Source organism: Hippocampus bargibanti, linkage group LG10 (assembly GCF_051943395.1).
Source record: "Hippocampus bargibanti isolate YZ-2025 linkage group LG10, ASM5194339v1, whole genome shotgun sequence".
Lineage (NCBI taxonomy): Eukaryota > Metazoa > Chordata > Actinopteri > Syngnathiformes > Syngnathidae > Hippocampus > Hippocampus bargibanti.
Genome location: NC_142743.1, coordinates 6,092,907 through 6,107,954, shown reverse-complemented (window position 1 = coordinate 6,107,954; position 15,048 = coordinate 6,092,907). Strand labels below are relative to the sequence as shown.

General features: G+C 44.7%; 1 protein-coding gene across 4 annotated transcripts in view; it reads right to left on the bottom strand.

Moving 5' to 3' along the window:
• Window positions 1-96: 96 nt before the first annotated feature.
• Window positions 97-15,048, bottom strand: part of scoca (short coiled-coil protein a) — a 62,879-nt gene continuing 47,927 nt past the window's right edge. The window contains exons 1-4 of one of the 4 annotated variants that reach the window (XM_089006351.1): window positions 11,257-11,391; window positions 5,692-5,760; window positions 5,528-5,608; window positions 97-1,404 (exon numbers count right to left, since the gene is read on the bottom strand). In XM_089006351.1, the coding sequence (XP_088862477.1) occupies window positions 1,262-1,404; window positions 5,528-5,608; window positions 5,692-5,710 (243 nt within the window). In that variant the 5' untranslated portion in view covers window positions 5,711-5,760; window positions 11,257-11,391 and the 3' untranslated portion in view covers window positions 97-1,261. Of the gene's footprint in view, window positions 1,405-5,527; window positions 5,609-5,691; window positions 5,761-11,142; window positions 11,392-11,532 lie in introns of those variants that run through there. The other 3 variants (XM_089006349.1, XM_089006352.1, XM_089006348.1) reach the window with 3 other exon arrangements.

Below are 15,048 nucleotides of genomic sequence, written 5' to 3'. Positions count from 1 at the left end.
GTTTGCAACATTAAAAATAAAATGAAATATTTAATATGAGAGAATCTGTCTCAGGTGTAGTCATTATTTAAGGATGTGACGAGCATACAATAAATCCAGAGTGAGCATAGAACTAAAGTTTTTATTAAAAACAATGTTTCAAAGTAACAGTGCATGTTATCATTTCACAAAGACGGTTCCTGCAGTGTACATTATTCTCAAATACTCTTCATACAACCTAAATATATCAAAATAATTTGAATAAATTACAACAGTTCCCTTTCATAAGTAGCATTTCTACCAACTGTTATGACATGAATAACTACTGTTCCGATCAAGCTAACATTCAACATGCATTTTATTGTTGATGCTATTTCAATTTCTCAAAAGGGACATGCCCTTCATTTTGCAATTCAAGGTGGAGACCAGCATCCATTTCCTGTCCTTGTCTGCGACAGAAGATCAATAGCACTCAAATGCACTTAACTGCTTTGGTGTAGAAAGCATTCTGATTTCTGCTTGTGTCGAGCGCTTTCCTACCTCAAATCATCATTACTTTTTTGTTTTGTATCATGACTGACAGAAGTTAGAATTCACGATAGATATGTCTTAACGAAAAGTCAACATGCCATTCTAACATACTGTACATGAACACTGTTTTGCTTGGCAATGGGGAAAAAACAGTCATGCAAAATATGGTCATGACTTGATGACAAAAACAGACATTAGAAATACGCTTCACCCCACTTTCACGAAGGCTAAGAGAAGCTGGGATTACATTATTTTAACAGAAAAACAGGTTGGTGACAAAGGTGCAAGGCACCGCAGACATACAGAAAACGTTATGTCTCTAAGTGAATCATGATCCTTTCATGGACTAATCTAGGCGCATGCCTCATCTCTAATAAATAGGCAGAGCAAAAACTTTAAACACCTGGCGATTGTCTATTTGTGTCTATCGTAATTTGCTCGTGTGTGGGGAGTTGCATGTACAATCGTCATGTTGTGAATGTTAATTCAAGTCTAAGCTCAACAATCATCTGCAATCCTTTTGCATCTATTCACAATTGACCTACACGTGGATTTTTTTGTGTGTATATGTATGCCTTGCACACAAAATTAGGGCTTCACACATCTGTCAATAATGTAGGTGCGATAATAACCCAAAACAAGTGCCTCGTGACAAAATAAAAGTGAATCAGCGCTGCCAGAACAGGTGATGAAGCATTTGGGCGCAGGGAGGTCTGGGGGAGGATGTTCCTTGCCTCCTTCATGTCTATCCTCACTTGCGTTTACTCTTGGTGTCCGTGGTCTGAAAGACGCTGGATGCAGACATGAGGTTCTCGATGTACTGACCCAGGACCTGGTTCTCCGACTTTAACTTCAGGTTTTCCTCTTTGACCGCATCCACCCGTGCTGACAGGTCTGCAGCAAACAGAGAAGCTGTCAATGTGATCATTTAAAAACATGAACATGGGAAGAGATTTACCAAAATAAATAAATAAAGGTGTTGCAGATTTATATTTTTCTGTTCCTTGTAAGAGTGAGAAATCATTAAATTTCATTTGAGCAGTTTTTTTCAGAACTTGTCGTTCTTCCCCTTGCTGTTGTGCTACATTTTCAGGATAAACATAGAATGTGTGATATTTCCATGTGAACTTAAAAGGTCTCCGGACCGACGTCTCCGGACAAGTTGTGTCCATAATTTATAAAATCGCTTCAAATGACTTCTACTGAGCATATTTTACAAAGATTCCACAGCATATAGCTATATTTTACGTTTTAAAACTCGCACTGAATATTCCGGAAGTCTTGTTTTTGAGTTGGTGACGAGTCCTCACCCTACGTCACTGAAGGAACGCCCCTGACCGAGAAAAGACATACCCTGCATCATCTCAATGCATTTTGGGGTACTTTGTTTGGTCTGAAAACTTCGTGTTGATCCGTGTTGATGGCGAAATTAGAAGGAAAACACGTAAATAACGCGATGGTGAATCATTTGTGTTCCGCCAAGACTTCTACAGTGTATTTAATGTTCGCTGACACAACTTCCCAGGAGACAATTTCCACTGAGCTTTGTCGCCATTTTCTGCCTTTTTTGGGTACTGTGAGTACTAAAGAGTTTGTCACGACATTTCTCTCCAGATGCATCAAAATGACCGGAATAAATTCTTTAATCGATTGCAAACACGTATGCTTTCCTCTTCAGAACTATATGAATTATATTCATAACTGGATGAGTAACAAGAAAGCATCTTTTCCAAATCTGAAGCCATTGTTTTGATTCTCGAGCAAGGCAAGGCGTATTGGCGTGACGTCACAAACTTTTGGCTTTTCCCTTCAAGGGGTCGCCACAGCAAATCAGTGTCCTTTCTGAAAATGCCCAATTCGCAGCTCAATTTTTTGCAGATTTTGGATACTTTAAGTCATTTTTATTGGTGTTTTACACTTGACTAAAAATATCAGCCTGCGTGTTTTGGGTATTTTAGATCCTATAAAACGTTTTTCTGATGTCAGTTAGGAAACAAAAAAAGTGATGTCGGTTGTCCTTTAAGCTTCATTCATATTCATATGAAGAGGAATTGCATGTAAACTGCTGTAGAGTTGACACATAAAGGTCCAGTTTCCCGTAGAAATCTTAAAAATAAACCAGTACGAGACGAAATGTCTCTCCTGCTAATCATATTGCTTCACGAGATGATGTTTAACTTGAAATTTACTTGCTTCAGACTCGTCTCTCTGACTCAAGTAATCAAGTGGTACAAAGCTGAGGACAAATCATGATTCAGCATCAGAAAAAAAAAAACACCCAATAAAACATAGAAATAAATAAACGAGACACCTGGATTGCGATTATGAATAAATATACTCTCTATCTCTCTCTATTTCTCTCTCTATCTATCTCTACCTACCTCTATCTCTACCTCTACCCTACCCTCTCTATCTCTACCCTCTATCTCTATCTTTCTACCTCTACCTCTCTATCTCCATCGCTATCTCTCGATCTCTATCTCTATCTTTCTATCTCTCTCTACCTATATCTATCTATTTCTCTCTATCTATCTCTCTCTATATCTCGCTCACTACTGACGATGGCACACTACTGACGATGTGTCCCAAATTCACAACCTCCCATCCCTGAGGCACAGCTCCCACACCACTCTCAACATCAAGGCTAATCTCATGTGAGGACCTTCCATTCCATTGGACAGAATACATCAATGGACAGAATAACTCTCACGTCCAGTGTCTCATCTATCCCTCTTCTCTCTATCTCTCTCTCTCTCTATCCCTCTCTGTCTATCTCTCTCTCTCTCTCTATATATATATATATATATATATATCTATCTATCTCTATCTCTCTCTCTAACTCTATCTATCTATCTATCTATCTATCTATCTATCTATCTATCTATCTATATCTATCTCTCTACCTACCTCTATCCCTCGACCTCTCTATCTCTCTACCTCTATCTCTACCTTTACCTCTACTCTACCCTCTATCTCTACCTCTCTATCTCTATCTCTATCTTTCTACCTCTACATCTCTATCTCTCGATCTCTATTTCTATCGCTATCTCTCAATCTCTATTTCTATCGCTATCTCTCAATCTCTATTTCTATCTCTCTCTCTCTCTCTCTCTCTCTCTCTCGATCTCTATTTCTCTCTCTCTCTCTCTCTCTCTCTCTCTTCTCTCTCTCTCTCTCTCAATCTCTCTCTTCTATCGCTATCTCTCAATCTATATTATCTATCTATATATATCTCTATATCTATATATATATATATATATATATATATATATATATATCGCTCACTACTGACGATGGCACACTACTGACGATGTGTCCCAAATTCACAACCTCCCATCCCTGGGGCACAGCTCCCACACCACTCTCAACATCAAGGCTAATCTCATGTGAGGACCACCCATTGGCACAAATGGACAGAATAACATCACGTCCAGTGTTTCATGATTCCTATTCTTCTGACAATTCAAAAAAAAGTTGTACTTAAAAAAAGGTTATTGATTTTATTTTGTATAAAATGTGCATTTTACGTTCCTGGAAAGCACAGTAGTGGTACCTTGGCTTTCGAACTTAATTGGTTCCCAGACAGAGTGTGTAAGGCGAACTGTGTATCCCAAAAATTAATTTCCCATAGGAAACCATTAAAATGAGAATAATCCGTTCCCAGGACCCCATAAAACATACTTTTCAACTAAATAAGCCATAAAACTGCACAAAATATACCTTATTTTTGATAATAAATGTGCTATAGTATTGTAATTAAAGAAATAAACTGTACGGTATAATAAAGTCGTTTTATTCACCTTTGTGATGGTCGTTGATGGGTTGATGGGATGTATGGCTTTTTGCAAAAAGGAGGTCTCGGTTATACATCTTGGAAGTTGTGATATTGCAACAGCAACATATGCAAGCAGACACACTAGAAACATCATTAATTCCCTTGCTTGTCGTTTCATTTCAAATTGAACTGATGGTGAGTGCGGGTTATTTGTGGCGCCTGATTGCAATCAACCTTGCAGTCTACACTCTGCCTTTGAACTATCAATAAAGTTGAAACAAGTCCAAATTTCACTGTTTTCTATCCATTTTCGCACTCTCTCTAGTCATCTGCCTATCTATTTACATATGCAGCTCTGTGTTTCTGTAACCCGCACCTTGGTGCTGCGTATGTCTCCTCCCTCCTCTACCACGGGTCTTGACCAATCACGCGCGGCTTTAACCGAAGACTGGGGGCGGGGAATAGAGGGGAAAAAAGTCGTATGTCAAGATTATATTCTCGTGAATTTAACGTTCGTAAGGTGAAAAGTTCCTTAGCTAAAGCTTTCATAAGCCGAGGTATCACTGTATAGGAGTTGTCGAAAAAACATTTAAGATTCAATTAAAGACAATCATAGAAACTCCTCAAAAGGAGCGCTTCAATACAGGTGCATGATCTCCACTAGGACCGGATATCGATGACCTGGGAAATATTGAAAGCCAACAACCCTTGGAAGGTATCCCAGATGATGATCATGTGGACAGTTCAGCATTTGCTGTTGAAGGACGCTTCATGGAAATGTGAAATCCCTCAATCCAGCCAATTACTCCAGAATAGTTCTCATATTCATCAAACTGCATTTTGTAAGGTGGTCTGGTCAATCAGCTGGGAACTTGATGCAATTCTTCAATTCACATACGGAATTACTTTGTTCTCTTTATGCACCATTTTGCACTGCAGTGTCGTGAGCAAGCACTGCATGAAAATGAAGACTACTATATTAGCTTCTCATGCCAGCTGACACATGCCAATGAGTTTTGTTTCATGTTTGACATTGTTTGTTTGTTCTTATACTTGGATTTGATGTACCTTTCAATCGTCTTGCAAAGAATAAATTTACATTTCACAGCAGCAAAGTTATGAAAGGAAGAAAAAAGGAAAGAAAGTAACAATATAAAAAATAAAAAGGAAGAAGTTATGTGTTGGGAACAACAATGACACAATGTTTAATACCATGATACTTCAAAATGTTGATTATGTCACCTTCCAGAGTATGCTGAAGTTCCAACACCTGATTTATGAGCCTTGTCTTCTCCTCCATCTCCACCTGGTTCTCCATGTCCCCTGAAAGACAATCAAGTCGCATCACCTCCACAAGACAAATTGGTAGTTTTCTTGGACGCAACGGCAACAAAGAGTACACATACCATCTATGTCGCAGTTCATGCTGAGATCGTTCTCTGGCTTAGTATACAGGGCTGCAGTTCTGTTGTCCACTGTAGCAGAATGACACAAACACATCCAAATAGGGATGGCGACCCAAAAAAAAATGTTCATTGTGACAACTGTTTCCCGTTAATTTGATTCCAAGGGAATCTGTTGTTTGCTTACTGATGCCATCTTATGCTAGCTTACTGATGAGCTTATTGATTGCTCTTTCCACAAAGTATCATTAACCTCACATGCAAGAAGTGTATTTTGGTTCTGAATTTTTGCCCCCCATGACATTAAGGAGGACTGTGCCAAATGTATTTTTTTAAATGTGGAGAAAAAAAGATCCACCTGCGACTGCCACACTTAAGTCGCAGGGGTTGTTGCAGCCCATCCCAGCTGCCTTTGGGCAGTCAGCAGGGGACACCCTGAACCGGTTGCTAGACAAATGCAGGGCGCACAAAAAACGAACAACCAGCCACGCTCACGCCGAGGGGAAATTTGGAGCGTTCAATCAATTTGCAATGCACATTCAACTTATTCCAAGTTTGATAATTCAGTGCAAGATACTTTTCTCCCATTAAGTAGTGATGGGACCGCTATTGGGGATTTTATTTAAAAAAACTAATTTTGTCTAGTTGCAAATTACCGTACTTGTTCCAGAAGGTAACTGAGTTTCCAACTTAGTCATTGCATTGGAAAAGAGGATAATAGGCAAGTAATTATGATTTTTTTTCCTATTACATTGGGGCCTTGGTTTACGAACACCTTGTCGTACGAAATTTTTGGTTTACGAACGCTAAATTTATTTAATTAAACCTTGGATTAACCACTACTTTTCGGGAGACACACCCATCACGGCTGGCGGAGTAGTCTTTGGCGGAAGAACACCAAAGCACACGACTGAACAGCGCCCCAGCCGGCCTACCTTTCCACACCCCTTTCTCTGAATGCACACGTCGATCGCCTCCAAGGATTTTTTTACAGATACTTTTGCTGTTATGGGACCGAAAAAGACCCCACCACAGGCTCGTGTTCAGCCAAAGAACACACAAAACAAAATTAGTGGAGGAGAAGAAGGAGATAATTGAAATACACGAACGAGGTGTGCGTCTGTCTGATTTAGCGGCCCAGTACAGATATGCTAAGCCCACCATTGCCACCATCCTTCGCAACACAAAAGCCATCAAAGGTGTGTCTGTTGCGAAAGGTGTTTCCATGCTGTCAAAGCAACGGTCTCGGGCCATCGAAGAAATTGAAAAATTTATGTTAATTTGGATTAACGAAAAGCAGCTATTCGGCGACAGCGTGATTAAAGAAATTATATGCGAGAAAGCACAGCTAATTCGCTCTGATATCGCCATGCCGCAACCTGGAAGTTTGGCGCTTATTGATGATTTTAAAGTCAGCAAGGGATGGTTCGAGAACTTTAAGCGCCGTACTGGGATTCACTGCATTACTCGTCATGGTGAAGCAGCCAGTTCTGACCGTAAAGCTGCTGAAGTCTACAAGGCATCATTCCTCGAACTAGTAAAAGAAGAAGGCTACGTTCCACAGCAAGTATTTAATGCAGATGAGACCGGCCTTTTCTGGAAAAAGATGCCGAACCGGACTTTCATAACACAAGAAGAGAAGTATGTCCAAGGGCATAAACCAATTAAAGATGGACTAACCCTCCTGTTTCATGCTAATGCCAGTGGTGACTGTGAGATCAAACCAATGTTGGTTTATCATTCAGAAACCCCAAGGGCCAGGTGGTTAAATCCAAGCTTCCTGTAATGTTGAAGTCCAACACCAAAGCTTGAGTCACTCGTCTCCTGTTTATAGACTGGATGCATGACGTTTTCGCTCCTTCAGTGAGGAAATATCTCGAGGAGAAAGGACTCCCTGTCGACTCCCTTGACAAGGCCACAGCGCATCCACCAAATTTGGAGGATGAACTTCAGGGTGATGTTAATTTCATCAAGGTGAAATTCCTCCCTCCCAACACAACCCCTCTGCTGCAGCCCATGGACCAGCAAGTCACCGCAAGCTTTAAAAAGCTTTACACAAAGGCTTTATTTACTAGATGCTTTCACGTGACTAATGACACGAACTATCCCTTAGGGATTATTGGAAAGACCATTTCAACGCGTATCATTGTGTTCAGCTAATAGAAAAGGCTTGGCATGATGTTACCCTCCGATCCTTGAAAGCAGCATGGAAGAATTTGTGGCCCGCATGTATCCTTGAGAGGGACTTTGAAGGATTTGATCCCCATGACGCTGTTGTTTTGGACGATATTGTTTCCATTGGACAGAACATGGGACTCGAAATGGATGCAGATGACATAGAGAAGCTTGTTGCTGACCATAATGAAGTCCTCAACACAGAGGATTTGATTAGCCTTCAAGAGGTTAAGCAGAAGCAAGCCATTCAGGAGTTGTCATCTGAGGGCGAGGAGGAGGAGATGGCTGCAGCATCAAGTGAGCGCATCAAGGAAATGTTGGCTAAGTGGAATGATGTGCAGTCTTTTATTGAACAGTTGCATCCAGAAAAGACTGTGGCTATGAGAATCATCAACATGATGATCAATAATGTGATGCTTCAGCTTTGTAAGACCTTACAAGTCAGAAAGCAACAGGTGTCAATTAAAAGGTTTTTAGTCAGCAAAAATGATAGTCTCCAAAGAAGAGAAGCCACACCAGAGGTTGAGTTACCAACAGTCCTTATGGAAGGTGACTCTCCTTCCATAAGCCATCAACGACCATCACAAAGGTAAATAAAACTTTATTATACAGTACAGTCTCCTCATCTCTCATCTCATTTTCCGTACCGCTTATTCCTCATTAGGGTCGCGGGGGTTGCTGGAGCCTATCTCAGCTGTCTTCGGGCACGAGGCGAGGGCCACCCTGAATTGGTTGCCAGCCAATCGCAGGGCACACAAAGACATACAACCGTCACTCTCACACTCACACCTAGGGACAATTTGGAGTGGTCAATCTGCCTGCCATGCATGTTTTTGGAGTGTAGGAGGAAACCGGAGGACCCGGAGAAAACCCACGCGGGTCCGGGGAGAACATGCAAACACCACACAGGAAGGCCGGACCGGGACGCGAACCGGCGACCTCTGCACTGTGAAGCCCGGTGTGCTAACCACTCGACTACCGGGCCGCCCAGTACAGTTTATTTCTTTAATTACAGTCCTTATGGAATGTGACTGTCTTTCCAAACAGCAATTTCCTCTGACCTCCAATGCCATTCCAGCAAACCATCAACGACCATCACAAAGGTAAATAAAATGTTATTATACAGCAGAGTTTATTTCTTTTATTACATCCTTATGGAATGTGACTCTCTTTCCAAACACCAATTCCCTCTGACCTCCAATGCCATTCCATCAAGCCATCAATGACCATCACAAATGTAAATAAAGTGACTTTATTATACAGTGCAGTGTATTTCTTTCATTACAATACAGTAGCACATTTATTATACATAGAATAAGGTATATTGTGTGTAGTTTTAAGGCTTATTTAGTTGAAAATTACATTTTACGGCGACCTGGGAACGGATTATTCTCATTGTAATGGTTTCCTATGGGAAATTAATTTTTGGGATACACACTTTTCGCCTTACACACTCTGCCTGGGAACCAATTAAGTTCGTCAGCCAAGGCCCCACTGTATGTTTTCTCTACAGTGTAAAATATGTTTGTAATCACTCTATGCATATTAAAAACCAATACTGTATATTTAACATTGGTCATTTAAGTCGACAGACTGCAACTTGTCATATTCATACAAATAAAAATGCATACAAATTTAATCCAGGACACGGTAATGCAACTTGGTCAATGGTCGGTGCAAACAGCCGTTTACACTTACATGCATCAAGGTCGATCGTCGTGATAAACTGGGAACTGACAGCTTGCATGAAAGTAGAATGAACCTAGACTCAGCCAATTGAGCAAAGGCGTGAATATTGACGCACGAGCAATTACATGCCAATGTAGCTCACTAGTGTTCACAGAAGTACACGCTGGTGATTGCCGTGCTCTGCCTCACACATACTGAATGTGGATCCAGCTGATCTTAATTTACTCAATGCCTTTTTTCCTTCGCCATTGACGTGTAGCTCATGCCTCCTTCCTCTTCGGTCGTTATTCTGAATTACACAGGATGTCTTTAAGGAGATCACAGAGCAGCCCAGCGTGTTGTTGCACAACATAGTTCAACACTGTTGGTCAGCAACTCTAAATGATGTCTCTTCTTCCTACGGGAAAATCCCATAAAAAAATGTGTGCTTGAAAATGTGATACACTTTGCTGCTGTGAATTTGGAATTTCTCCAATGTGAGACAAATCAGAATCAGAATCAGAATCAGAATCAGAATACCTTTATTCGTCCCGCAATGGGGAAATTTGCAGTCCACAGCAGCAATTGAAGAGGGATGGGGTTGGGGTGGGAGTGAAAGGATAGAAAACAAGATATTCTAAGCATAATAGATAAGCATAATTCTAAGCAAATAAAGGTTATCTCATCCTCGCATCTCAAACCAAGAACATTATAGCAAGAGTTCATTGAAAATGTTAATATTATTTAATCTGATTTGGAAATCAATGTGGATTTTTTTGGTGAATACACATACACACGGTTGCGAAATCCCCAAGCGTTGCTTGGTTGCATCGTTTGTGTGATGGTCGAGGATACCGCACCCTGCTAGTTGTTTCATCTGACTCTCTTGGATTTCCGGTCCTGTTATTGTATTGAAGCATATACATTACTGTCCTGCTTTTTAATCTACCTTCGCTCATTATCGATTAATAAACATGGTGATTGTACAATCAACATACTGGTTGGTTTGCGTGGTGCAATGTTTTTAAAACTCAAGCAACTCCACCGAGTGGGCAATATATAAACCTCAAGACTCTGAATGTTATATTATTAGTACTTTTGAAGTAATTTCGCATTTTGTAAACATTTTGGCTCATGACGACTTCTAAACCCCTTTGAGTTCATTTAAACTTGTAGGCCGTTATGAGTAAACGTCAAAAGTGACATCAGGAAAAAAAGAACACATGGGCATTCGAAGTATACAATGACACGGAATATATTCAATTTGACAATCATGGGCTGGTATAAGCAAGGCGGGGAGTCAGTATCCGATAATTGGCGAATCCAAATTAGCTTTGCTAGCTAACTAGCCCAAGCTACAAACAGCCATGAATAAAAACACAACGATGTAGCGTTTCGCTAACAACGCTGAAAGCTAAAGATGTAGTCCATATTCAAGCGCTAAAGGCTGAGCGCGCCTTACTTACGTATTTCACTCAACTACCCATCAATTTCTCTTAGCCGACTGGATGCAGCTAACCCGAGACGCTAACTTATGCAGCGAGCGTCTGTATATTGAAAATAAGAAGGGGGAAGCATCGTACAAAATCGTGTTATCGTGTTCCCACTCACCAAAATCAAGACTGTGCTCTCCGAAATACGGAGTGTTGTTGCAAACACCAACACACACGAACACGCACACGCTCCTACGATGACAACAACGGCCGAATGATGACGATTCCTCACCTCTGAATGTGTGAGCCAACACCGACTGACAGAGGGCGCCGTAACTATTTACTGTACTGTAGCCGTTGAGGAATGAGCACACACGGTGAATATGTGGAGACGTGTTTATTCCAACGGCTAACAAGTGGATCTGAACTGGACAGCAAAAGCAGTGCAATGCATGCAACATGAACTGCCCCCTCCCCTGCACCTGCTGGGTGAGATGCCTGGTCCGAGTGCCCGCCACACAGCCCCCCCCCCCCCCCAGAACAACCAGAAGGAAGGTCAAGGTGAAAATTTTGCAGGGGGCTTAACCAGCCTGCCCCAACGACTACGCAGTCCGTCATTAGGTGGTGTAGGTGATTCGGGCGAGACCTCAGTGGGGGAACGACACTCAACCCTGGCATGCCGCGGTGAGGCTGGAGGTTTCGGAGGGCGTCCGCGACGTGGGGCCTGGGCAGGCGAAACGTCCTCGCCTGCAACTAAATGAGCCGGTTTGAGCCTGTCTATTGAAATGCCCTCCCTCCGCCCACCCATATCGAGCACAAAACTCTTTTCACCGTGTCCGAGCACTCTAAACGGGCCGTCGTACGGCGGTCGGAGGGGAGAGCGGTGGGCATCGTGACGCACAAAGACGGGCTGACCTAAGAGCAGACGGAACAAATATTTTGGGGACGCAGTGGTGAATTGGTGCTGGAGTCAGGGGCTCTGCTGGCAAAAGGGGGAATGAAGGTGCACCCGAAGCTTCAGGCAGAAATTCACCAGGAACGCGGAGTGGTTGACCGAGCACTAACTCTGCGGGGGCGGCGTTAAGGTCTTCTTTCGGGGCCGAACGTAACCCGAGCAGGACCCACGGAAGCTGGTCGACCCAGTTACCGTCCGACAGCGCGGCCCGTAGCGCGGCTTTCAGTGACCGGTGGAAGCGTTCGCACATCCCGTTAGCCTGCGGGTGGTAGGCCATAGTGCGGTGTACCTGCACACCCAAGGACTGCGCCATGGCCGACCAGAGCTCGGACACAAACTGCGGGCCTCTGTCCGAAGTGATATCGGATGGCGTGCCGAAACGTGCGACCCAGGATGACAGAAATGCGCGAGCAATATCTGCCGAGGTCGTGGAGGACAGGGGGACTGCTTCCGGCCACCTAGTGGTTCGATCGACCATGGTGAGGAGATGTGTGCAACCCTGCGAAGGAGGGAGGGGCCCGACCAGATCCACATGGACGTGGTCAAATCTCCTGTCCGGAATTGGAAAAGTTTCCAGGTTTGCTCGGGTGTGCCTGTGGACTTTGGCGCGCTGACATGCCACGCATGCAGCTGCCCACTTCCTGACGTCCTTCCGTAACCCAGGCCAGACAAACTTGGCCCCAATAAGTTTGACTGACGCCCGGACGCCAGGGTGTGAGAGGGAATGAATAGAATTAAAAATTCACCGACGCCACTCCTGCGGAACCACGGGACGAGTGCGACCCGTAGACACATCGCAGAGGAGTGCGGGACCCCCTTCACACAGTGCCACCTTCTCAAGTTTCAGGGCTGTGGCTGCTGCCTTGAGTTCGTGGATGTCCGGATCCTCAGATTGGGCGGTGGCCATCTCTGAAAAATCCCCCCCGAGCTGGACTGGACACACAATCGCGCGTGACAAGCAATCGGCCACAGGGTTACATTTGCCGGCCCCGTGCTGAATGTCTGTTGTGAATTCAGAAATGGCCACCAAATGCCGTTGCTGTCGGGCCGACCACGGTTCAGTCACCTTTGACATGGCGAATGTGAGTGGTTTGTGATCCACATATGCGGTAAACCGGCGCCCCTCGAGGAGGAAACGAAAATGGCGCGTTGCAAGATAGAGTGCTAACAATTCTGTCGAAAACACTGTACTTGCGTTCGTTATCTTGCAGTTTCCGACTGAAAAATGCAAGGGGCTGCCATTCGTTCTCCACAAGCTGCTCAACCACCGCCCCTACGGCAACATCAGACGCGTCAGTAGTCAAAGCTACCTGTGCGGTTGAGATTGGGTGGACCAGAAGAGTTGCACCCGCAAGAGCTTCCTTGGCTCGTTGGAAGGATTGTGCTCGTTGCGGTGCCCACTCGACGGGGTCGTTAGCCTTCTTTTTTCTCAAGGCGCCGTAGAGGGGTTGTAGGAGGTCGGCTGCGTGAGGAAGAAACCGGTTGTAAAAATTGATCATTCCCAAAAACTCCTGCAGAGCCTTAACTGTGGCCGGGCGGGGGAAATCCACCACTGCTTGTACTTTGGTGGGTAAGGGGATGGCGCCCTGTGGAGAAATGCGATGCCCCAAGAAATCGATCTTGGACAGACCAAATTGGCACTTAACAGGGTTGACTATAAGGCCGTGCGAATCAAGGCGCTTGAAAACTTCGGTTAAGTGCGACAGGTGTTCCTCTGGTGAAGGGCTGGCCACAAGGATGTCGTCTAGATAGACAAATACAAAATCAAGACCTCGCGAGACTGAGTCCATCAGTCTCTGAAAGGTCTGTGCCGCCCCCTTCAGGCCAAAAGGCATACTGAGGAATTCAAAAAGGCCAAAAGGGGTTATTACTGCAGTTTTTGGCACATCTTCTGCCCGTACCGGAACCTGGTGATAACCGCGAACGAGGTCAACTTTGGAAAAGATCACGGCTCCGGCCAAACGTGCGGAAAAGTCCTGGATGTGCGGAATTGGGTAACGATCGTGTGTGGTTACATTATTAAGCCGACGAAAATCACCGCATGGCCGCCAAGAACCGTCACTTTTGGGGACCATGTGCAATGGTGAGGCCCACGGGCTGTTGGAACGCCTCACGATGCCCAAGCGCTCCATCGTCGCGAACTCCCCTTTCGCCATTGCCAATTTTGCCGCGTCGAGGCGACGAGCGCGGGCAAAAACTGGCGGGCCAACCGTGGGAATGAAATGCTCTACCCCGTGTTTAGTATCGGCATTGGAAAAGGCGGGTGTGGTTAACGACGGATAATCGGTCAGCAGGCATTCATAAACGTTACCCGATGTTAAATAATTTGCATGCGTTAACGCCCCGAGCCCTCCGGCCTCGCACGGAAAAGTGGCGAAAGAGATGGCGTCAATCAAACGACGGTTGGCAATGTCCACAAGAAGTCCGTGAGCACATAAAAAATCGGCGCCAATTATGGGAACTGTGGTCGCGGCAACAATAAAGTTCCACTTGAATTCCCGTCCGTGGAAACGCACAGTCACCGACCTGGAACTGAAGTTAGCGATGGGCGAGCCGTTAGCTGCGCACAAGGCAGGCCCGCATCCACCAGCCATCTTGTCCGCAGCGGTGGGCGTCAGCAGGCTTACTTGTGCCCCGCTGTCCACAAGGAAACGTCTTCCTAACGAGGAGTCCGTGACGAAAAGCATCTCGCTTTCGTTGCTGGCGCCCACGGCTGCTACTGGGTGTCGGGCGTTGAATTTTCCCGTCGTCTCGTAGGAGCAGGGGGGTGCGCAGCGTCAAGCCTTGGCGCCAAACCGCTGATGGAAATAGCAGGTGGCTTTCCCGCGCCGCTTCTGCGATCCCACTGCGGCCACGACGGTCGGATCAATTTGCACGGCTAACCGCCGTATCGCCAGAAGCGCTCGATCTGCTTCTTCCGCCAAGCCACGATAGTCGCCGGTGGCTAGGCACGTCGAGTTAGCGAGCACGGCGCGCACTTCGGGTGGTAGCTGGCGAAGGAAAATGTGGGGGAAAAGGAATCCGCCATCATCCGCATTTAACAGCGACAGCATTTTGTCCATTAGATCCACTGCTGTTCCGTCGCTGAGTCCGGGAAGCGAAAGAAGTCTGTCTGCTCTCTCGGAGGCC